The following is a 22,483-nucleotide window of genomic DNA, read 5'->3' on the forward strand; positions in this document are numbered from 1 at the left end:
AAAGATCCAGAGGTGGAATCATTAACTATAGCAAAACTAATAGATGTATTTCATTATACTATTTAGCATAAGCCTTTGTATATTTATATACCTTTGTAGTTTGAACAATTACGGTTAAAATAGAATAAAGAATGAAACAAAATAAAAAATAAACTTAGATCCAGACGGTAAACTGGGTACTATTTACCAACAAGATAACCAACAGATATGAATGGTGAACCAAGCATGTTTATCGACGAGGCAATATACTTAGTGTAAAGCACGTTTATGTCCGTTGTTTCCACCTTTGCCGTTGTTGTTGTTATTGCCAGGTTTATTGCCGTTGCCGTTGCCGTTGTTGTTGTTGCCATTACCATTATCATGACCCTGGTTATTTCCTTTATTATTACCATTACCATTAGGATTACCAAAACCTGGTTTATTGCCATTATCTTTACCGCTTCCAGGGAACTGGTTGTTTCCTTTACCATTATTATTGCCGTTCCCATTGCCAGGTTTGTTACCATTACCAGGCTGACTACCATGTCCGGGTTGATTTCCATTGCCAGGTTTATTTCCATTACCAGGTTTATTTCCATTACCAGGTTTATTACCATTACCAGGTTTATTGCCATTGCCAGGTTTATTGCCATTACCAGGTTTATTTCCATGTCCAGGCTGGTTTCCATTGGGATGTCCGTGTTCATTTTTGTAGTCATCACAGAACTTTTTGATTTTGTCGTTGATTGGATGGATACAGAAAGTAGGTTGAGGGTGGTGTGATTTCGATGTTGTCTGAGTGGATACAGAGGAAGAAGATTCAGTAGTACTTGATTGCGACGACGACTCTTCAGTAGAAGAAATTTCAGTAGAGGAAGTTTCAGTTGATGAAGTTTCGGTAGAGGAAGTTTCAACTTCCTCCGTGGAAGACTCATATTCACTGGATGTAGTTTCAGCCTCAGTAGTTTCTTCGGTAGACGAGTCTGATTCAACCTCTGTTGATTCCTCTTCAGTACTTGTAGATTCGTTTTCAATTGAGGTGCTAGGACTAGAGGCCCAAGATGGAGTGGTATTTAAAACGCACGAACATCCTCCTGAGTTTGCTCCAGGTGGCACATCTCCATTATAGGAAAGTACAACAACAGAAGTACCGGCAGCGGTTACGGAAATCTTGCTTGCATCATACCCTGTACCAATATCAAGCTGTACTGGAACCGCATTCTCTATCGTAATTATTCCCGTATCTGGGTCATAGTTGTAACCAGCAAATGATAAATATGGTATAATAAAAACATCACCGATTCCGAATTGAACCAACTTGTATGACAGACCTGGTACACCTGGATTGATCTCAAATGTATTTTGTGTACCTTGAAAAACAATGGTAGGAATAAAACTAGCATCAGGATTTTTATAGTCTGCAACTGAATTAAAAAGAGCAATACATCCATCACCACCTGAGTCAGAAATCACTTCTGTTTGCTCATAAAAGCAAATATTTCCTGTATTGATACCTTGATAAACTTCCACAGTACCAGTGTTTCCCCAGAAAGTCATAGAACCTGTATTACTTTGAATATTTATGATAAGGTTAAGTTCTTGTGCCAAAAATACCATTTCTCCATTGTTTTCAAGACTGCTATCTATATAAAGAAAAGCAACATTCACATCCAGGGTGTCGAACAACATAAAACCATTATTTACAACAGTACTAATATGGAATTCTGCAGTTGAATCCGATTCCTTAAAATAAAACTGACCTTCCTGGTTGACTGTTACTGAACCAAGGGATAACTGAATTTGACCCTGTACTACCGTAAGTTCACCCCCTTCTTCAACCAGGAAATCTTCCCCCAGAGCAATTGCATCATCAGAAAGTGTTACTGTTCCGGTGACATCAAGAGCTATTGCCCTTGAGAGAAATAAAATACTAATTGCAAATATTGATAACAAAGTCATTGATATATTGATTTGAATTACTTAAGGATTTCATTCTCGAAACTAAATTCTATACGCTTTTATATATTTTGGACAGCATTCTGATAGAAACCTATAAACTACAGATTTCATCTCCAGGACCACAAATAATATCGTAATTATCCAATAAACTCATTGTTTTCTTCTAAAAGTGTGTGTTTGCGGAGATTGTCATTTTCTCAAAGTAGGCTTTGAAATATTTTTCTGGCCCAACATTGAGAAGGGGGTATTCCAGTTACGGATTGACCTAATTCAGACGTATAAACAATCGTGTACGAATTAATCAATCCTTCCACATTTCCAAGTTGGTACCATGTGGTATTTATTATAATTGCAATCCAGAATTATCATGTACTAATAATGTTTAGAAAAGCTAAGTATTATTTTTTTTAAAAAAAAACTAAAGACCGTTGCCAAGTACAAATCTATCATTTAATGTTGTCATTCCCCTATATACAAAAGAGGGGGTTCGACAAAATAAAATTATTAAAATCGCAATAATTCTGCAAAAACACTACAATGATAATATGCTTCTGTAACTATGGGTAGTAAGATGAATTGTTTAAAATATCATCTGATTATATTTTTTACCCGGAGGTAGTTCCGGACATATACTCCTGGAAATCAGAAAAGATATTATTTTACTAGGTTTCAGTGTTTTTTAGAACAATGGATCCCCAAAATACCAAGATACATCTTACTATACCTACATTTGGCAGAATATTCCCTTGTATTGTCACCACGATTCCAGACGGAAAAAATCAATGGACAGAATTGCACTAAATAGTTCATCCATTGCTATTGTCTTTTCTTGGTTTAAGCATATAATATGATAAACTTAGTATCGCATAGAACAGTCGTTTTCTAAAGCGATGTAGTTCTGTTTGGTGCATCCTTTCATTGGGGGTTTACGAAAAGTTTTTTTTTTGCAACCTTTTTAGACCAGAAAAGTATTTTTATGCATACTAATTGATGTCGGGACTTCCAAGAATGTTCAGAACAGTCATAAACACTTTACCAGTGTAGAACCAATTAATATTCATGTCATGAGAATTAGTTCAATTAAACGTAAGCAGAGTGAACTTGGAAATTGAGTAATAATTTTGTCACAATAGCGAATAGAACTGAATATCACCGTAGGAGAGAGAATATAAGATAGGAACAGTTACTGGAGATACGAGAAATCAAATTAGTTATATGGTTAGGTATATCAGAAATTATGTATATTTATATGATTTACTCATTTGTGCAATAAAAACTTGTACATGGCCCAATAAAACTTTTTTTGGTTCTCACTAAATCAATTGAAATATCAGCAACGATCACAATCGATAATGAGCTCCTTTTCCAGATCAACAAAAATATTCGAGGGTAATGCGGCAAGAGTTTCCTTATACCGAGACTCTATTTTGTTCTTGATTAGGCTCATATTCTCAGAAGTAAACTCACACGTAAATTCAAGTTTTGTTAGCCCGTAGCCTCTAGGGAATTTTTTTCTTAATTCCAACTTCCCATTTCGGAAAAGTAAGGTATAACTGTTTTGATAATACCAACTTATTTCTTTATGGCCGTGGTGGCAACGATCGTACTTAGTGTGCTTTCGAGTCTGATATATTTCAAATGACTCATCAATTGTAATATTACGTTCTTTCTTTAACTTTCTAAATAACCAGTAATCTGATACATGAAATACTGTAATCAACTTTTGATCACGCCAAACTGGAAAAGGCATATATTTATGTAGTTGTTCCTGATCCATCCTTTCAAAAATACGTTTTGCTAGTGGGTTTGTTCTACAAGCATTGTAGTACAGATATCGTTCATTCAATAGTTTGAAACATAGAATCATCTTTTCAACTATAATATCTATGATCTTGTTAATGCTTCTGCTATCGCAAGGAAAAACTTGACAGTCGGCAAAGCTTTTCTTAAGATCGCGGTAAATGAGTTTACCTGTTCTTGTGAGTTGCAAATAATTCTGTTGATCCCCACGAACCGTTGTTAATAAATGTTTAATTAAATGAGTATCATTGTGCACTGGAACTATTTCAAACCAACTTGGATCAACACCAGGTGGAAGCTTGATCTTGGAATCATTAGGCACAAAAAATGGTACCAATGTAAGTTTAAATTCAAACGTCCGTTTTAGATATCCCAGATCAACCTTGGTTTCTGACTCATCGAAGTCACAAAAAATATCGGATAGATCTCCGATCGAAGTTTTGTTTCTATCATATTTAGAATTCCACGTATAATGATCCTGGTATTTTATTACATACTCAGGTGCATATTCAACTTCTGCTCGATGAATTAAATCATACAATAGCTGTTCATCACTCTCTACTTTGACGAAATGAAATAGAATACCTGTTATCACAGAGGGGGGCTCACAATTCATCAAGTACATTAAATATACCCGTGACTCCATTTTATTATTAAGATATTTGTCAATCCTCTAGTATTTTGATTTTCTAATGACTCTTCTATTTTTGAGTTGTATAGTATTTTGTCTATTTCAAAATTGGTTTCCTTTAAAAGGTTTTTGCAAAAAAAAACAGAGAAATACAAAAGAATGTAGAAACATAAACTTCGGTATTTAGTTTAAGGAATTCAACATCATCTCTTTATACCAAGTATGATTCGGTTAGTCATAGTGTAAACAAACAAAGCTTTGGAATTTGGGCATTAATGCATTTCAAAAATCATAGCAAATGACTCACGATGTAATGTTTATGTTTTTTCTTATATACTTGGCGCGAAAGATTATTATTTCAAGTTACAAAGATGAAATAGCATGAAGGAAATATTTGGGGCTAGAATCCAATAAGATGCCATTTTCTGGTTTGACCGTAAAATAGTTTGAGCCACTTATGGTAACAAAATGCATGGCAGCTTTCTAGAAACTTGGGGCCCCTAAAAGTTTATAACAGTTCAAATAAATATACTACCAAAAACGTATATATCATCGTCAAAAGCAGTTGAACTGCTTGATATAGAAATTAAATAATAAATTGATTACTTTAATTTATGGAAGTATATTATGTAATGTGGAAGTATACTTAGAAAAATATGAGAGCAGTTAGCAGAGAAGCTAGGCAACAATTAAGCTATGTAATTCGATATTAATCAGAAATTCTGTATATTTATATGGTTACATAGTTCTGGGAATAAAACCAAAATACTAGTTTTGTATATTATCCATGAGTTTGCAACAACTGTATGATTATGTCTAGAGCAACTGAGTTATTGGCCGCAATTCATACAACTTTTAATGAGCTCATTTTCCAGATCAACAAAAACATTTGAGGGTAATGAAGCAAGTGCTTCCCGATGCCGAGACTCTATTTTGTTCTTGATTAACTTCATATTCTCAGAAGTAAAATCACACTTTAATTCAAAATTATGATCGCGTTCTTCGTAGAATCCTGTCTGTAATTCCAACTTCCCGTTTTCGAAAACTAAGGTATAATTGTTTTTATAATGCCACATTATTTCTATATGGTTGTGGTGGCAACGATAGTAATAATCATGCCAGGAAAAGCAAATTTGAAACATCTCATCAATTGTAATATTACGTTCTTTCTTTAACTTTCTAAATAACCAGTAATCTGATACAAAAAGTACTATAATCAATTTTTGATCACGCCAAACTGGAAATTCCATATAACCACGTAGCTGTTCCTGATCCATCCCTTCAAAAATACGTTTTGCTAGTGGTTCTATTCTACAACGCTCGTAGTTCAGATAGTCCGGACCTGGCCACCTGAATGACAGAATCATGTTTTCAACCATAGTATCTATTGCCCTGTTAATGCTTCTGCTGTCGCAAGGAAAAACTTGACAGTCGGCAAAGCTTTTCTTAAGATCGCGGTAAATGAGTTTACCTGTTCTTGTGAGTTGCAAATAATTCTGTTGATCCCCACGAACCGTTGTTAATAAATGTTTAATTAAATGAGTATCATTGTGCACTGGAACTATTTCAAACCAACTTGGATCAACACCAGGTGGAAATATGAAATTGGAATCATGAGGCACAAAAAATGGTATCAATGTAAGTTTGAATGCGTATCCATAAGACAGACAATTCCAGTTTATGTTACTTTCTAATTCATAAAGGTCCATAGTAATATCGGATAGATCTCCGGTCGAAGTTTTGTTTATATCATACTTAGAATTCCACGTATAATGATCCTGGTATTTTATTATATACTCAGGTGCATATTCAATTTCTGCTCGATGAATCAAATCGTATAATAGCTGTTCATCATTCTCTACTTTGACAAAGTGAAAATGATGATTCGTTATCTCAGATGGGGGTTCACAATTCATCAAATACATTAAATATACCCGTGGCTCCATTTTTCTAATCAAGTTAGTAGAATTGGTTGCAGTAGTTTCTTAGTTTTTCCGTGGCTCTGCTTTACTTGAGCTGTATAATTAATCTGGCTCTTTCGAGATAAGTTCCCTATATTTGTTCTTTGTAAAATCTTTGTAAAAACAACGTAAAGATCAAACCACCTTAGGAATTCTGTGCTAACTTTAGCCAGCCCAACCTCATATATTTATACACAGTGTGGTTCAATTAGTCACAATGTAAACAAACAAAGCTCTGGAATTTGGGCATTAATGCATTTCAAAAATCATAGCAAATGACTCACAATATAATGTTTATGTTTTTTTTCTTCTATACTTGGCGCGAAAGATTATTATCTCAAGTTGCAAAAATCGATTGTACTGCAAAATTATTCATATCACCTATACTACCACTTTGGTATGAATAATCGGGGATTCAATCTTCTTTATGAGATACATAAGAGCTTCAAGATAAATTTCAGAGATAGTTTATAGCAATTCAAACAAATGGTAATATCGTGTTGAAACCCAAATTATACAACTAAAAAACAATTAAACTAAATAAAAACCTTTCATAACATCATCAAAAACGGTTGAACTATTTGATTCTTTATATGCTCAGTCTAAAACAATCCATCAATCTCACCATCTTCATTAACTTCGACATTCATGAATCCACAATGGGTAGGTAACCCAGGAATGGTTTGGATCTCGGCAGCCAAAGCATACAAGTATCCAGCACCAATGGATGCCCTGACGTCCCTGATTGGGAACTTGAATCCTTGAGGAACACCCTTGAGTTGAGCATCATGGGAAAGGGAATATTGAGTCTTGGCAATACAGATTGGCAAATTACCGAACCCTTGCTTGGTGTAAAGATCAATCTTCTTTTGTGCTTCAGGAAGGAACTCAACTTCTCCAGCACCATACATTTCCTTGGCAATGGTGGCAATCTTGTCTTCGACAGATGGTTCTAATCCATACAAGAAGTTGAAGTTTCTGGTTGGAGAATTAGCAGCCTTGATGACACCGTGAGCTAAATCAACGGCACCTTGACCACCTTCTTCCCAATGGTTGGATACAATAGCGTCATCGGCACCGGCCTTGAGGGCTTCTTCACGAATAACTTCATGTTCCTTGTCAGAGTCAGAAGACATTTTGTTGATGGCAACAACAACAGGTAAACCATAGCTCTTGGCATTGGCAATATGTTTAGCCAAGTTGGCACAACCAGCACGTAATAACTCGACATTTTCTTGAGTGTATTCAGGAGCTAATGGAGCACCAGCCTTGACTTCAGGACCACCACCATGAACCTTCAAGGCACGAACAGTGGCGACAATGACAATAACATCAGGCACAAGACCCGAGGAACGACACTTGATGTTGATGAATCTTTCACCACCCATGGTGAAATCAAACCCGGCTTCAGTAACAACGTAACCTTCTTGTTCAGCACGTTCTTCATCATCCAAGTCCTTGGAAGTACCGGCTAATTTCAAGGCCATTTTGTCGGCTAAAATAGAAGAAGCACCAATGGAAATGTTGGCGAATGGACCAGCATGGACAAAGACTGGAGTACCTTCAAGAGTTTGCATAATGTTTGGCTTAATAGCATCCTTAAGTAAGGCGGTAAGAGCACCAGCACAACCGATATCTTCACATGTAACTGGAACACCAGCCTTGGAAGCACCAATGACCATCTTACCTAATCTTTCACGCATATCTTCAAGAGAGTTGGCCAAGGCAAGAATAGCCATACATTCTGAAGCAACAGTGATATCAAACCCAGTGGCTCTAGTGAATCCACGTTCAGTTGGGGCTTGTCCGATAGTAATACCTCTCAAGAATCTATCATTACAATCAACTACTCTTCTCCAAGTGATTGTTTCTGGATCAATGTCTAATCTGGCAAAAGCAGTTACTTCTTCTGGGGTTAATGAATCAGGATCGGTCTTGTCAATACCCAACTTCTTTAATCTTCTCAACATGGAAGGAGTGAAGGTTCTAACTCCCTTCTTGGCAGGAACCAATCTCTTGTAAAGTGGACCGTCTTTTTGAGTAGATTCATGGAACATTCTAGTGTCAATAGCAGCAGCTAACAAGTTGTTGGCCATGGTAATAGCATGAATATCACCAGTAACGTGCATGTTGAATTCGTCCATAGGAATAACTTGGGAATAACCACCACCGGCAGCACCACCTTTGATACCAAAAGTAGGACCCATAGAAGGTTGACGAACATTGGCAAAGACATTCTTGTTTAAGTGAGCACCCAAGGCTTGGGCTAAACCGACAGTGGTGGTAGATTTACCTTCACCCAATGGAGTTGGAGTTATACCGGTAACCAAGACATATTTACCATTCTTCTTATTGTCAAGACGTTTGAGAAGATCCAAGGAAACCTTGGCCTTGTAGAAACCAAATGGTTCTAATTCAGAATCTAAAATACCAGCTTCTTTAGCAACTTGGTTAATTCTCTTTGGTTGTTGAGCACGAGAAATTTCGAAATCTGAAGGAACTGGCTTAAGCAAGTTAAGCTTCAATGGATTGGTGAATTTAGGAGTTTCATTGTTGGCAGAATAGTGTCTCTTGGCAGCAATGACGACGTTTTCCAATAAACAAGCAACAGTCATTGGACCAACCCCACCTGGAACTGGGGTAATTAATCTGGTTCTTTGAGAAGCGGCTTCGAAATCAACATCACCAACCATACGAGAACCAGACTTCTTGGTACTGTCAGGAATGAAGTTGGTACCAACATCAATGACAACTGAACCTGGTTTGATCCAGTCACCTTGGATGAAACCTGGTTGACCAATTGCTGCAACAACAATATCAGCATGGGCCAAGTATTGCTTGATTTGGTCAACTGGGGTTCTGGAATGTAAAATAGTAACACTGGCGTTGGCTCTGGTTAACAAGTTAGCCATTGGCTTTCCAACAATGTCAGATCTACCCAAAACAACGGCATTGGCACCTTCAATGGTAACATCTGAGGTGGATAACAAGTGCATGATACCCTTTGGAGTGCATGGTAAGAACAATGGTTCACCACCTTTCTTGGCCAATTCACCAACATTGAAAGGACCAAATCCATCAACGTCCTTAGAAGCAAGCACAGCATCAGTGACTTTAGCTTCGTCGATGTGGGCTGGTAAAGGTAATTGAACAAGAATACCGTCAACAGTAGTAGAGTTGTTCAACTTTTCCACTTGAGAAAGCAATTCGAATTCAGAAATTGTTTCTGGAAGTTTCAAGAGTTCACAGGAGATGGAAGCTTCATTGGCAGCCTTGAGTTTCATCTTGACATAGGTGGAGGAGTCTGGTCTGTCACCGACTTGGATAATGGTTAAATGTGGGTGAAAATCAGGGTGTTTTGCTTGGAAGGCAGTGATATCGGCATGGACATCAGTGCGAACTTGTTGGGCAATAGCCTTACCGTCAATAATAGCAGAGGCCATCTTTACAGGAAATTCAGTGGGAAGAAAAGAAGAAAGAAAGGAAAGAGAAGAGAAAACAAGAGTTGAAATTTTGGTGCAAATTTTCATATCTAAGAAACTTTGGCGGGACCGAGCCAAAAAAAAAAAAAATTGGCGCACATGTCAGAAAAAGATTTTTTTTTTTTGGCGTTTATTTTTATTACTTACAATTGTGACTCTGGCTGGAGTTTAGTGACTTCCTTACGGAGCCAAGTACAAACAATGCAATTGTTGTTTATACAAGTTCGTTTAACTCGTCTAAGTTATCGAAACTATCAACACTGACAGATACAATGTTGTCATACTTTTGATTAATACCGTGAAGTGCCGTCCCTGGACCAAGGTTAACTACATGGGTCACGTTTTCCTTCTGGAGTAACAGCATGGACTTTAACCATTGAACTGGTTGATAGTTGGCTTTAACCGTGTTATCTACTGTTGTGGCAGCATCAGTAGAAACCTCACCGGTAAAGTTGGACACTATCGGCTTTTCTTGTGGGTTTATGTTCCCAAACATATCGGCCAATTCTTGTGACATAGGCTTTAAGATCAGAGTATGAAATGGAATAGACACCGGTAATTTTACACTTCGTCTAACCAACTTTCTCCCGCACTTTTCTATAAATTCTCCAATGTGTTTCTCTTCTCCAGCAATTACTAATTGGTGTGGAGAATTGATATTTGCTAATACCCCCGATTCACGAGCTAGTTCACTCACTTGTTCGTAATTTGCAGGGCTAATCAATAACGCACTCATACCATATTTTACACCACTATTTTCCGCAATCTCCTCCATCAACTCACCTCTTCGTCTTACAATCTTGACTGCAGTGCCAAAATCAACAATTCCAGAAAGGCATAACGCAGTATATTCGCCAAGTGAATGTCCCATCAAATACTGGGCGCTGCCAACAACATCCACCCCGCGTGATTTTAAAAGTTGAGTGAGTATATATGTGGCTGACAAGATTGCAGGTTGGGCATTAGAGGTTTTACCAAACCATTGTTGTGCTCTTGCAGTGTCTTCGTCTGCAAATAAATGTTTTGAGAAATTACAGTTTAGGGTTGCATCGATTTCTTCAAGGTATTTTTGAAATTCTGGCTGGAACGGTTTATATGCTTGTAATAGACCATTGGCAGATATACCTTGACCAGGACATGTTAGAGCGTACTTTACTGTACGAGCAATCGTGTGGTTCATTGGAGAGTACACTGATGGTGTAAACTGATGGTGTAAACTGTTGATGCAAACTGTTGATGTAAACTGTTGATGTAAGCTGTTGATGCAAACTGTTAATGCAAACTTTTTTTGTATACTAGCCCTGGCGCAATTTTTAAGTGGGGTGGGGGAGGGGGGAGGAGGATCATAACAAGGCTCTTACGGCATCAAAATCTATCCAATCATGGTGTGGCTACTGGAATACTGTATGATTAGCTCATTCAGAGGATCACACTACCATGTTGTTACTACATAAAAAGTATCAAATGAATAAGATAATCATATATGGTTATACTTCCCGTTCATGCAAGGCGGGTTACTCCATTGGTTAAAATTTTTGGCTCCCACGCAAAAATTTAACTATTAGCGACAACAGATCGTACCATAATGAGAACAAAAACAAAATCACGAATGTTTTTGTTTGTGAAACTTCGCATCACGAAAATCCCCAAAAATTCCCGCAGTTTTTTTTTGTCCTACCGACGTAGCCTCGCCCAATTCCCGCGAAACTTCATTTTTGTCCACATTTTTCCTTCCCACCAGAACGACCAAACTTACCACCACTCCTACCACAAACCCACCACCGTTACCCCCACCACCTGCCACAAACTAGTGCACAAAAAAAATTTTATTACCATGTCTGATTTCAAAACCGCCAAGGACACCCTTGTTGCATCTCTCTTTGAACTTTCCAAGGCCGCTCAGGAAGCCGCCACTGCCGCTGTTGATTTCTACAAGTTGGCCCATGTTGATGACGAGCAAATTAATGAGGCATTGAAAAGCGTTGGCCAAGTAGCTGATCTTGCCAATGGCCACAAGGAACTTGCCGACATTGCTGCTGCCGCCGTCACCACCGCCAAGGAAGAAAAGGATGCCCCTAAAAAGAAGAAGAAGAAGGTTGAAAGAGACCCTAACGCTCCTAAGAAGCCTTTGACTATGTACTTTGCATTCCAGTTCCACACCCGTAAGGAAATCGCCGACGAAAGAAAGAAGAAGGGCTTACCAAGTTTGTCTGCCATTGACATGAACTCAATTATTAAAGAACGTTGGGCTAACATCAGTGATAAGGAAAAGGAAACCTGGAAGCAAAAGTATAGTGACGAATTGAAGGTTTATAATGTTGAAAAGGAAAAGTATCAAAGTGGATTAACTGCTGCCGGTACTGGTCCATCTAGTGTTCCAGTGGAAACTCCAGTTCTTGCTGCTGTTGAAGACGCTCACGATGCCGATGAAACCAAATCGGAAACTCCAAAAAAGGCCAAGAAACGGAAATCTGATAAGGAAAAGAGTGAAAAGAGTGAAAAGAAGGAAAAGAAAAAGAAGCTTGCTACTGCCTCTTCTTCCGATTAGACTGTGTTATTATTTCTCCTCTATGTGTATTACTATTTATCTAATGTCCTTTCTTCTTTTGTTTATCAATATGAGCACGCAATACTTTTTGTCGATCACGTAAAGATAACTTCTGCTTACCTTGAACCGCCCGCTTATGAATCATCATGACGAAGTTCTTCTTTCTGGCCTTTTCTTTATTGGTTGTCAGATGGGCAGTGTCTCGTTTACCTTTTCTAGATCCAAACTTCTCTCTATCTTCTTTACCTTCCTTAGCATGAGCAATTCTTTCCTCACGAAGTTGTTTGTACTTGACCTTTCCAACCAATGTAGTTGAATCAACTTCATTTTCGTTTATACCCATGAGTTTAGATACACCTGCTTCAGCACGAAGTTCTTCTAATTTGGCGAAATCAGCTGGAGTTAAGATACGAGAAGACATCATTTCACTTGGGTTAGTCTTTGCTTTCTTGGTTGGTGGTTCTTCTGATTCGTCTTCTTCCTTATCTGCTTGTTCTTCTTCGTCATCGGATAATTCCAAGTCGGAAACATCATCATCCTTAGGTTCTGGCTTGTCTTCATCTTCACTATCGGAAATATCGATTTCTTTATCGGACTCAACAGTAACCCACTCTCCTTCTACATCACTAGCATCATCACCTTCTTCCACTTCCCAGTCGTCATCACGTTCCTCATCTTGCTCCAATCCTTGTTCTTGTCTCCACTTTTCCAACAATTCAATCCCAGGAATAGAGGTAACAGTATTCTCAACCCCATATTGTGGCAATCCTGACTTTTCCCCACTTTGCAATTCCATACTGGCAGTCTTACCTCTGTCTTTTCTCAACAACATCTCAGGGGCAACTTCTCTATATAATCCAATCAAAGATCTGGCTGCCATCATCACAGGCTTACTCTTACTACCCTTGTACGCGGTAAGATCTTGAAGCAATGGTGCGTCAATTGCTAATGGTGCACGCGCAAGGATTTCCCTGATAGTATTTATACCAGCCGAAGCGACCTCGGCAGCTACACCATCACTGACGAACTCATCGGCAATTTTTCTTACGACAACTTGTACTGATTCTGGTGGGACCAAATCATGCGAGGCTTGAGCAGCAGCAGCCATGATCTGGGTGACATTACGTTGCTTTGGTGTAAGGTATTTGAGGAAGAATGTGTAGATACCGAGAACGATCAACTTGTGAGTACCGATAAGTCTCGAGATCAAGTTCATAAACATGATTTTCTGGTCCAAGTCAAACTTGTTCAGGTTTTTGTTACTTAAATGAGTCACGAAAAGCTGTTCGGCAAACCCCTGAGGGTCACGAAGAAGATGGATAGCCGAGAAGTTCAAGTATGTGGCGCTGTGTTTAGAATTTGACTTCTTCTTCATGGCCTTGACGGCTGCTTCTAACTTCTTCCCACGCTTGGAGGACTTCTTATTCACTTGCATCTTGTGTTTAAGTTCATTCATATCAAACCCTTCATCGTCGGAAGACTCATCAAAGTTCTCCTCACGCTCCTTATCGGCACCGAGGAAGAACCTAACTCCAGCAACAGCAACTTTGACATCTGGATGCAAAGCAGCCTGAGTCATGATTTCCACAGTACGTGAATCGTCCCATACACCACGTCTCCACAATTCTCTGGTCAATTTAGTAGCCCATAACCCATAAGAGTCCTTACGGTCGAGTAATGTGAAAAGCAATGCTTGAGTAGATCTATTCAATTTCTGGTTCTTACCTCCCGTATTCACGGCTTTCAATAAGGAAATAAGCGTAGAGTAAATCTGTTTTCTCATTTGTTTAACTTGAACACCGTCGGAGGTTAACAACGGGAACAAAGTCTGGATGAGCGATTCGGCAGTAATGACATCTTTGTTACGAAGCATGGTCAAACACTGGATGATTTTTTCACGTAAATCCACATCCAACACTCTGTGGTTTTCCAAAAGGATCATTTTCAATTCATCTGGGAAATTAGCAGTTTCCTTGGGGTAACATCCACACACGGCCGACACGAACCCAATCAAGTCAGCAAATTCGGACGAGTTGGTAGTGTCTGATGGGTTGGAAAGGTACAAGTCACGAAGCGACTCGTAGTGGGAGTATTGTTGAGTGAATTCTTCATGGTATGATTCGGGATCACGACGAACAACGTTCTGGAGGAGAATGATGTTGGTTGGAAGGATAGCGGCTCTTCTTTTCTTACCCATTGTGTATATATATATCTTGCAGTAGAAGAGTAACCTTACTACAGATAAATATTTTTTTTTCCTTTTTTGAGGGATGAGATGATTGCGAAAAAAAAATGAAAAACTTTGTAGTAAACAATTTTATTAATAAATAGAAACACTCTATATACTCTATACAGATAAACTAATCAAATAATCCAGTTAAATTCTCATAGTTCAACTTCTTGGAAACAGGCGTCTTGGAGAAATATATCATAGCAGCATCTTTAGCACTGGTTGGATTACCATCTGCATCCAATTCAACCCCAGAAAATTCACCCTTTAATTCCGGTGGAATAACTGAACGTTGTCGCTTCTTTCTCGGCTGTGCAGAGGTGTTTCCGGTCAACTCATCCGCTTCTTGTTTCAATCTCTTACGCTCTTGCTCAACTAAGAAATCATGATTCAATCCAGTCCATATCCTTTCCTTGATTTGTATTTCTGCCTCGGTTAGTTTACTTTCAAGCACAATATCGTCATCATCGTCGGAATTGAGTTCTACTTCGGAAGATACTTTTTGTAACATCTCTTCAGTCTTGGGAAGATTCTTAACTAAGTTCTTGGGCCAGTTCAACCTCCATATCTTGTCCAAGTCAGATTCTTCTTGTGATGATAATTCATAAGGAGTCTCATAAAGTGATTGTTTAAGTTTTGTCTTTTTAATATTGAGAATTCTTTCCATCTCTTGAGTCAACGACTCTTTAGTCAAGGACATATCGGTAAGAATAGTATTAAGAATGATTTGTTTTTCTTGTTCTTCTTTAGGCAAATTGTCCAAAATGTTTTGTGCTTGTTCTTTAGTCAAGCCCGTGAAATCCTTCAATGATCCATCTGTTTCCAATGCTTTAGAAATTTTCTTTTCCTTAGCACGATTCTTGTCATACGAAGGTGGATTTGAGCTTTCAATTTCCTTCTCATTTTCCCGGAATGATTTCACGGTTAACTCTGCAGCTCGCGTACGTTTGAACTCATTCAATCTTCGTTGGAGAGTTTCTTCACCGACATGGGCCACGGCCACGATTTCGGCATGGGTACGTCTGAAATTATTCATTCTAGCTGCAAGCAAAACGCATGCCCCTGCAATACCAGCTGGTCTTCTCCCTTCGTGGATCCAATCTGCAGACATTCTATGGGCTAGTTTCACAGCATCCTTGACAACTTTGGTGTTCTTATCCCTGAAATCCAACTTTTCCGCAAAATGTTGAATGAATAATGAAGGGTCAGCAAGGGGTAAGCTAGTAATGTGCAATGCCTTGACCATCTTCAAAAATGTAGCACCTAAGGAATACACTGATATTTGTAATCTTGAACTAAAATCAATCAACATATGATGTGTCTTTTCCTTACGACATGCCACATACAAGCAAGTAGCAAGTACATTATTAGATCTTCTTCCCTGAACAAAGTTTAACGTAAGGGCAAGTCTAAACCATTCCCCTGCGGCTTCAGCGATATAATCGGGAATCTGCAAACTGGCAGCTATTCTCCGAATTTTCCGCTTGGCATTGAGTAGAGTCTGTTCACGCGACTCCATGGCGTTTTGTCTTCCTCCGAAATTAGCCCTGGCTTGATCAGCACCAATCATCAGCCCTTGCACTATGGCGGCCCCATTGGATGATTCACCAAATTGGACTTCTGAGACAATGGGGTTTTCTTCAAGAACGGTACCACATCTCTGACAGGCAATATCCAGGGCAGCAGTGTATCTATTTAGAGCAAATGCAGTGTGACCACAATTTTTACAGGCTCTTTGTTTGCTCATGTTGTTGTTGTTTGTTTGTTTATGTGTAGTGTGTGTGTGTACTTATAGCTAGGAAATTTAGTTATTCTCTTTCGTAAATATGTCTGTGTATTATTAAACTTTCGTATATGAGTATTTCACTCTTGTTATAGTCTCTCTTGATGGGAATAGCGTGGTGATCCTTTGGTAAACAGCGGCTTCCCCCCTTTGACTAACTAAAAAAAATTTCCTGAGGAGGAGTAACAAACCAGACAACCAAAAAAAAAAAAAAAACCCACTAAAAAAAAGAAATTTTTAATAAAATCACCAGAACCCTAACTTGCAACCACAACAACCACACAGCAATGAACGAAACCATACAATCGTATGCACCCGTGGAATTAGCAGCCGATCCCTCACTCCCACCACGTAGAATGAGCACAATTTCCCGTCAAGTGACACGAGAATCACTCCTGCCCCTGCCAAGCATAGTCCAGTACAAGTTTCCCTACAATTTAATCATGAAGGTGTCTACTTCAGAACCACGAGATGGTCTCCAACTGGAACGCACATGTCTCACATTCATACGATTTGCAACAGCATTGTTCTTTACTTCATTGGTAATACTTTTGAATTTCCGACTAGATACTCCGCATGCATCGCCCAGATCAGGTTTGTCTACAGTGTTGGCGTATTTATTGCTTGGACTTTCCTTGGTTGTGTTGGTGATTTCAGGAGTCAATTATTTTGTAACCATCAAGAGATATGCAAAGGGGAAAATTGATAATTTTGGGTTTAATAATTTTTGGAGTATGGTGGCGGTCACTGGGGTGATTGTCGCGCTTTTAGCAATCAATGTAACTTTGTTGATTGAGGAGTATTTGATTCATGCATAGCGGTGCGAAAGAGACGATGGCATATTTATAGAAACATGGGCGGGGAGGTTGTTTATAGAACCAATTACAGATACGATTGATGACAGTAATATAATCTAATGTCTATTCTATTTACTCAGTTTAGGCAACTTCCCTTCCTTCTTCTTTTTATTAATTCTCTTCTTTTCACCAAACCCTTGTTTATCCATTTCCATCATGGATTCTCTCTTGGCAGTGGATACAGCAGTCAAACTTTCCTTGATTATTCTATCATCACTAACACCTTCCAATAACTCCATAGTCTTTACAATTCTCTCTTCAATGGCATGGATTCTTTCCACATCCTTCTCACCCACAATAGACACAGCATCACCTTTACGACCAGCTCTGGCTGTTCTACCTACTCTATGGATGAAATCATCTGGATCAGCAGGGATATCGAAATTCACCACAAGTTCAACACTAGGAATATCCAACCCTCTGGAAGCAACATCGGTAGCAATAAGTATGCGAGCAGCACCTGCTTTGAATCTATGAAGAGAGTTGATTCTTTCCGTTTGTCTCATTTGGGAATGAAGCGATGCCACTCGGAACTCAAGTTTACGTAACGTTCGGCAAATAACCTCAGCCGTGATTGTGCGGTTTACGAAAATCACGGCAGTTTTGTCCTTGTATTGTTCAAGCAGGAGTATACTATGAAGATAAGCTTCCTTCACATATGATGGGACAAACACGTATTTTATAGAAAGGGAATTGGGGATAGCCACTTTATCAACTGTTTCCACTTCATGCATAAATACAGGCAATTTCCCTTCTTTGGCAGGTGCATCCTTTAATGCTCTTACTGCATCGGTGACAGTAGCGGTAAAGAGCAAAGTCTGTCTATTTTCACTCAGTGGAATCACTTTAAAACATCTTTCCAAATCGCTGCTAAAACTATTACTCAATAATCTATCGGCTTCATCCAACACTAAGTACTTGACCCGTTTTAATCCTGCAACAGTTTCTTCACCACTGTTCAACACATGATCAGCCAACCTACCAGGTGTAGCAATCACAAAATGCGGGTTACGTTGTAATGCAAGGGCTTGAGTAACTATGTCTTCCCCACCGACAATAACACTGACTTTAATATTCATATTACTCCCCAAGGCAGCAAACTGTTCGGCTATTTGTAATGCTAATTCTCGGGTCGGCGTAAGAATCAACCCAAATATTCCTCGAGGGTCAGCCGACCAGTCAGTAAGCATGGGTGCCGCAAACGCGATGGTCTTACCGGACCCAGTCTTGGCTCCCCCAATACAATCATGGCCCTTGAGAATGGCGGGAATACATGCAGTTTGAATAGGGGTTGGTTGATGGATTTTCATGGCGATTAATGATTCACTGAGCCATTTGGCTACACCCAAATCGGAGAACGACATGTTGTGTTGGTTTTATGATTAATGGTAGTAGCAGTAGTCATGGAATATAAAAACAAGATGAGAAAAAATTAACTACGATGAGGATGAGTTTGGTCACGTGATCTGATTAACAGTTGCAGATTACAGGAACCCATACCATTTGCAACAGCCTTCGTGTGTTATTGGAAGTGGATACATGGCATTATCTGGAGAACAAGAATCAGCGTTAGCTTGCCAATATTTTAGTTTAACATTCCATTTATTGTTTGTTGTTTGGTTCATTTTCAGATTTTGCAACTTGCTCGCATAAAAAATGCAGCATTGAAAAAACTTCCAGGCAACATCTTGTACGACAACAGATCACAATGATACGAAGGATACGCCAGTTATCCCGATCTGCCAGATTATATGAATCATTTATAGAACCGCATCAAGATGAAGCACGGACATCGTACCTCATCCACACAAACCCCCCACCTAGCAACTTACCCACGCGTGTCCATTCCAATGATACCACCTCGGTGAAATACACCGCCCTTCCACACAATCAACCTGCCACGCCCGACGTGCTTTCGGAACGTATAGTCTCCATCGCCGATTACTTCTCAGGAAATACCCATCATACCCATCATGTATTCTATTCTTCGTCGCAAATGCAGCTTGCGCAACGAGCAGCTCGTGTAGAGGGCCACTCTCGAAAATTCATCGATTTGAAAATGGTTAGATTGACTAGTGGGAAAGGAGGTAATGGATGTGTTTCATTCATGAGAGATACTAATAAACCTGTGGGCCCACCAAATGGTGGTGATGGTGGTGAAGGTGGGAATGTGTATGTGTCCGTGGTTGATAATGCCACCAGTTTGAACCATATTAAGAAAACGTATATTGCGAGAGATGGTACTCCTGGGAAAGGTGACCAGCTAGATGGGAAGCGTGGGGAAGATATCATTATTGAAGTCCCCGTGGGTACGGTAATCCGGTGGATTCCTGATCCTGTTGAATTGAAACAGTATATGAGAAGACGTGAGGGTGATGTTGTCGACGATGTATACATCCAATTGAAATGTGATGGGTTCCACAATATTCAAATGTTTAGAAAGGGGTATACACCAGGTGAAGGGTGGATCTTTGGTCAACATGACCAAGAGTACTTTCTCGAACGTGACTTCTTTAATAACTTGAATAAGCAAGTGACGAAATACGACGAAGAGATCATTAACGCTGAAATTGACGAAGATAAATTTCCATTATTAGGTATTGATTGTGATAAACCTACGAAAAAGCCAGTTCTATTGCTCAAAGGTGGTCGTGGAGGAATGGGGAATATGCACTTCCTTAATCATGAAGTGCGTAACCCCAGATTCTGCAAAATTGGCCGCCCGGGACTTACATCTTTCTTTCTTTTTGAATTGAAGTTAATTGCAGATTTAGGATTAGTGGGACTTCCAAATGCGGGGAAATCGACATTACTTCGTGCAATCTCGAGAGCAAGACCACGGGTAGGACATTGGGAATTCACTACTTTGCAGCCTACTGTAGGGACTATTTTCACTATGATAGATAAAGATCCCTTTACCGTGGCTGACATTCCTGGGATTATTAAAGGGGCATCCAACAACAAGGGAATGGGACTTGATTTCCTTAGACATATAGAACGTTCTGGTGGACTTGTGTTTGTGATCTCACTCGAGTCTGCTAACCCAGTAGCTGATTTACAAACATTGGTAGATGAAGTGGGGGAAAAGCGAATGAAGAATAAGAAAGTGCTTATTGTTGCAACCAAAGCTGACTTGAGCAGTGAGGGGAAAAACTATCTCGAATTGAAGCACCACCTTGAACAGACGCAGCCACAGTGGAAAATTGTCCCTGTATGCGCGCCAAAGGGGGAGAATATTGATAAATGTATTAGATTAATGGGGGAGATTGCCCAAAAGGATAGTCACATATCCGAATAACCCTCCCACACACACGCGTAACTGCTCTTGTATATACGTATTTAGTTCTTATCTAAAATAATTTTTAGTAAAGGAAAAAAAAAAAGACAATAGATCCGTGTCCTGGACAAAAATATCATGAAATAAACACAAGGTAGACAGTGGATAGTGGTTTAAATTAGACTGCGATGTATGTTTCTGCTTGCACAGGAACCCTGTCTCCACAATAAAAAGAAATAACGGCACTTTTCATTTACAATACATGTGGCTATAAGTGGCTACAGGCATGCTAACGCATGACGAAACAGCGGTTGCATTGACAAGAAAATCATAAGATATAGTTGCAAAGACAATGGGCATCGGTCATACAGCTCTCTCTCTCTATAAACAATGCCGAGAAATTTATTGCTAAATTACCGTTATATGACAATATACGGTTTTGCATACTTTTACCATCTGATTATCTTCTTCCCGCAGGGGATCCCGCTAGTAAAAACCCCATTTGTTTGGTATTCGGAATAATCACGGTAGGCGTCCGAACAGTGCATATTCGGCGTTTTCTAATGCCCTTCGCCCAATTTTCACCTCGACTATTCATCGATGTTTCTTTTTATAAAAATGTGGCATACTCGCGATTACGACCCTGTATCCTCATGCTCCACAGCATCACTTCATCTCTATGACCAGAAATGTGTCAAGTCAACGATCGAAATTCCATCTTCCCCTGGCTCTAATTGTAACTAAGGAAATTCCAAGATCACAAAGATGACCCACATCCATGCAAGTGAAAGTTCCTTACTGCATGAAATATTTTTTATTTTCACGTCTCTAAAAAAATATTAGTACTTGTTTATTTGTTATTTTTTAACGTTTCCATGGGAACGGAAATAATCCCATCGACAAGCAATATTCCGGAATCCGCCTCAACTCTTTTTTTTCAGTTTTGTGCCTGGCAAAAAAATATTTTTTACAGCTTAATCTAAGGAAACTTTTATGAAATCAATCTGAAACTGTCGATATAAATATATCCATGGATCCCTCAAACTTGATCCAAACACTTGTCTCATCACAGATACACATTCATAACAATTATTGCAAATTCCAATCTTTTACGTTTCTTGCTATAATGTTCGCTGCTGAGTACTATAATCCATTTCAACAAATTCCATTCGCAAAGAATGACGTGCCGGTATCACCAATATCACCATCCACATCTCCAGTAACCCACATTCACTCATTGCCCGCTGAAGATTACTTTACCATCAAGCCAAGATTGTCGATCGATATTCACTCTGACAAGTCTGACGACAGTGAGGAATCTGAAGATGAATCTCCAGAACAAGTGTTTGACGATTACTTGCGTACACCACGTACCGACTTTTCCCCATTGACTCCATATGATACCTTCCCTTCGCCTACTTTAGAAAGCTACTTTCCATCCAAGTCCATGGTTGACTTGGTGATTCCAAACTTCACCCCATACAAGTTTCTCATTGTCGATGACAATATCATCAACTTGAAGATTTTGAATCGTATCCTTAAAAAGATTTATCCTCGTGCTGAAGTAACACAAGTCCAAGATTCCACCAAGGTTAAGCCAATGCTTGAAACTGCTACATTTGATGTTGTGTTTCTTGATATAGAGATGCCCAAGGTCAATGGGATTGAATTGGCCCAACACATGAGATATAATAGCAAATTTGACAAGTGGGGTGTCATTGCTGTAACTACATTGACCTCAGCTAGAGACTTGAGGATATTCAAGCTGTGTGGCATCGACTATACTTTTGACAAGCCAATGAAGGTTGGTTTAAATGAAATTGGTCGCATCATTGATGAAATCATTGATCAAAGAAAGTTTCATCGTTTTACTTAGATATTGTACATAGAGTTGTCTTTTTGGGTTTTAAGGTTTATAGTGTAATACTACAATTAATACAGTTTAACTTTGTGTGTGTAGATTGATAGTACCTCGG

General features: G+C 39.1%; 12 protein-coding genes across 12 annotated transcripts; 4 read left to right on the forward strand and 8 right to left on the reverse strand. All coding sequences in view use genetic code 12, as the record gives it.

Annotated features, from left to right (window-relative positions):
- Window positions 1-43: 43 nt before the first annotated feature.
- SPAPADRAFT_65298 (uncharacterized protein) lies at window positions 44-1,939 on the reverse strand (the record flags this gene model as incomplete). The annotated part of the gene is made up of 1 exon (XM_007373650.1): window positions 44-1,939. A coding segment is annotated over one exon (495 nt), but the record flags the coding sequence as incomplete, so codon positions are not given.
- Window positions 1,940-3,126: 1,187 nt separating this feature from the next.
- On the reverse strand, window positions 3,127-4,563 carry SPAPADRAFT_59547 (uncharacterized protein; the record flags this gene model as incomplete). Its single annotated transcript, XM_007373651.1, has 1 exon — window positions 3,127-4,563. A coding segment is annotated over one exon (961 nt), but the record flags the coding sequence as incomplete, so codon positions are not given.
- A 187-nt stretch (window positions 4,564-4,750) lies between these two features.
- Window positions 4,751-6,581, reverse strand: SPAPADRAFT_59548 (uncharacterized protein; the record flags this gene model as incomplete). Its single annotated transcript, XM_007373652.1, has 1 exon — window positions 4,751-6,581. The coding sequence occupies one exon, from the start codon at window positions 6,313-6,315 to the stop codon at window positions 5,200-5,202; it is 1,116 nt and encodes a 371-aa protein (XP_007373714.1).
- A 351-nt stretch (window positions 6,582-6,932) lies between these two features.
- On the reverse strand, window positions 6,933-9,773 carry MIS11 (trifunctional formate-tetrahydrofolate ligase/methenyltetrahydrofolate cyclohydrolase/methylenetetrahydrofolate dehydrogenase; the record flags this gene model as incomplete). The annotated part of the gene is made up of 1 exon (XM_007373653.1): window positions 6,933-9,773. One exon carries the CDS (start codon window positions 9,771-9,773, stop codon window positions 6,933-6,935), a length of 2,841 nt encoding a protein of 946 aa, XP_007373715.1.
- A 180-nt stretch (window positions 9,774-9,953) lies between these two features.
- MCT1 ([acyl-carrier-protein] S-malonyltransferase) lies at window positions 9,954-11,246 on the reverse strand (the record flags this gene model as incomplete). Its single annotated transcript, XM_007373654.1, has 1 exon — window positions 9,954-11,246. One exon carries the CDS (start codon window positions 10,990-10,992, stop codon window positions 10,027-10,029), a length of 966 nt encoding a protein of 321 aa, XP_007373716.1.
- On the reverse strand, window positions 11,234-14,575 carry SDA1 (Sda1p; the record flags this gene model as incomplete). The annotated part of the gene is made up of 1 exon (XM_007373655.1): window positions 11,234-14,575. One exon carries the CDS (start codon window positions 14,555-14,557, stop codon window positions 12,401-12,403), a length of 2,157 nt encoding a protein of 718 aa, XP_007373717.1.
- Window positions 11,647-12,360, forward strand: HMO1 (Hmo1p; the record flags this gene model as incomplete). Its single annotated transcript, XM_007373656.1, has 1 exon — window positions 11,647-12,360. One exon carries the CDS (start codon window positions 11,647-11,649, stop codon window positions 12,358-12,360), a length of 714 nt encoding a protein of 237 aa, XP_007373718.1.
- Window positions 14,576-14,664: 89 nt separating the features above from the next.
- Window positions 14,665-16,490, reverse strand: BRF1 (transcription factor TFIIIB subunit; the record flags this gene model as incomplete). Its single annotated transcript, XM_007373657.1, has 1 exon — window positions 14,665-16,490. A coding segment is annotated over one exon (1,385 nt), but the record flags the coding sequence as incomplete, so codon positions are not given.
- Window positions 16,491-16,641: 151 nt separating this feature from the next.
- Window positions 16,642-18,620, reverse strand: DBP8 (ATP-dependent RNA helicase; the record flags this gene model as incomplete). Its single annotated transcript, XM_007373658.1, has 1 exon — window positions 16,642-18,620. One exon carries the CDS (start codon window positions 18,592-18,594, stop codon window positions 17,299-17,301), a length of 1,296 nt encoding a protein of 431 aa, XP_007373720.1.
- Window positions 16,730-17,191, forward strand: SPAPADRAFT_135108 (uncharacterized protein; the record flags this gene model as incomplete). The annotated part of the gene is made up of 1 exon (XM_007373659.1): window positions 16,730-17,191. The coding sequence occupies one exon, from the start codon at window positions 16,730-16,732 to the stop codon at window positions 17,189-17,191; it is 462 nt and encodes a 153-aa protein (XP_007373721.1).
- A 318-nt stretch (window positions 18,621-18,938) lies between the features above and the next one.
- On the forward strand, window positions 18,939-20,734 carry MTG2 (putative GTPase; the record flags this gene model as incomplete). Its single annotated transcript, XM_007373660.1, has 1 exon — window positions 18,939-20,734. The coding sequence occupies one exon, from the start codon at window positions 18,939-18,941 to the stop codon at window positions 20,526-20,528; it is 1,590 nt and encodes a 529-aa protein (XP_007373722.1).
- A 744-nt stretch (window positions 20,735-21,478) lies between these two features.
- SRR1 (Srr1p) lies at window positions 21,479-22,453 on the forward strand (the record flags this gene model as incomplete). Its single annotated transcript, XM_007373661.1, has 1 exon — window positions 21,479-22,453. One exon carries the CDS (start codon window positions 21,538-21,540, stop codon window positions 22,381-22,383), a length of 846 nt encoding a protein of 281 aa, XP_007373723.1.
- Window positions 22,454-22,483: the final 30 nt, after the last annotated feature.

Source organism: Spathaspora passalidarum (assembly GCF_000223485.1).
Source record: "Spathaspora passalidarum NRRL Y-27907 unplaced genomic scaffold SPAPAscaffold_2, whole genome shotgun sequence".
Classification (NCBI taxonomy): domain Eukaryota; kingdom Fungi; phylum Ascomycota; class Pichiomycetes; order Serinales; family Debaryomycetaceae; genus Spathaspora; species Spathaspora passalidarum.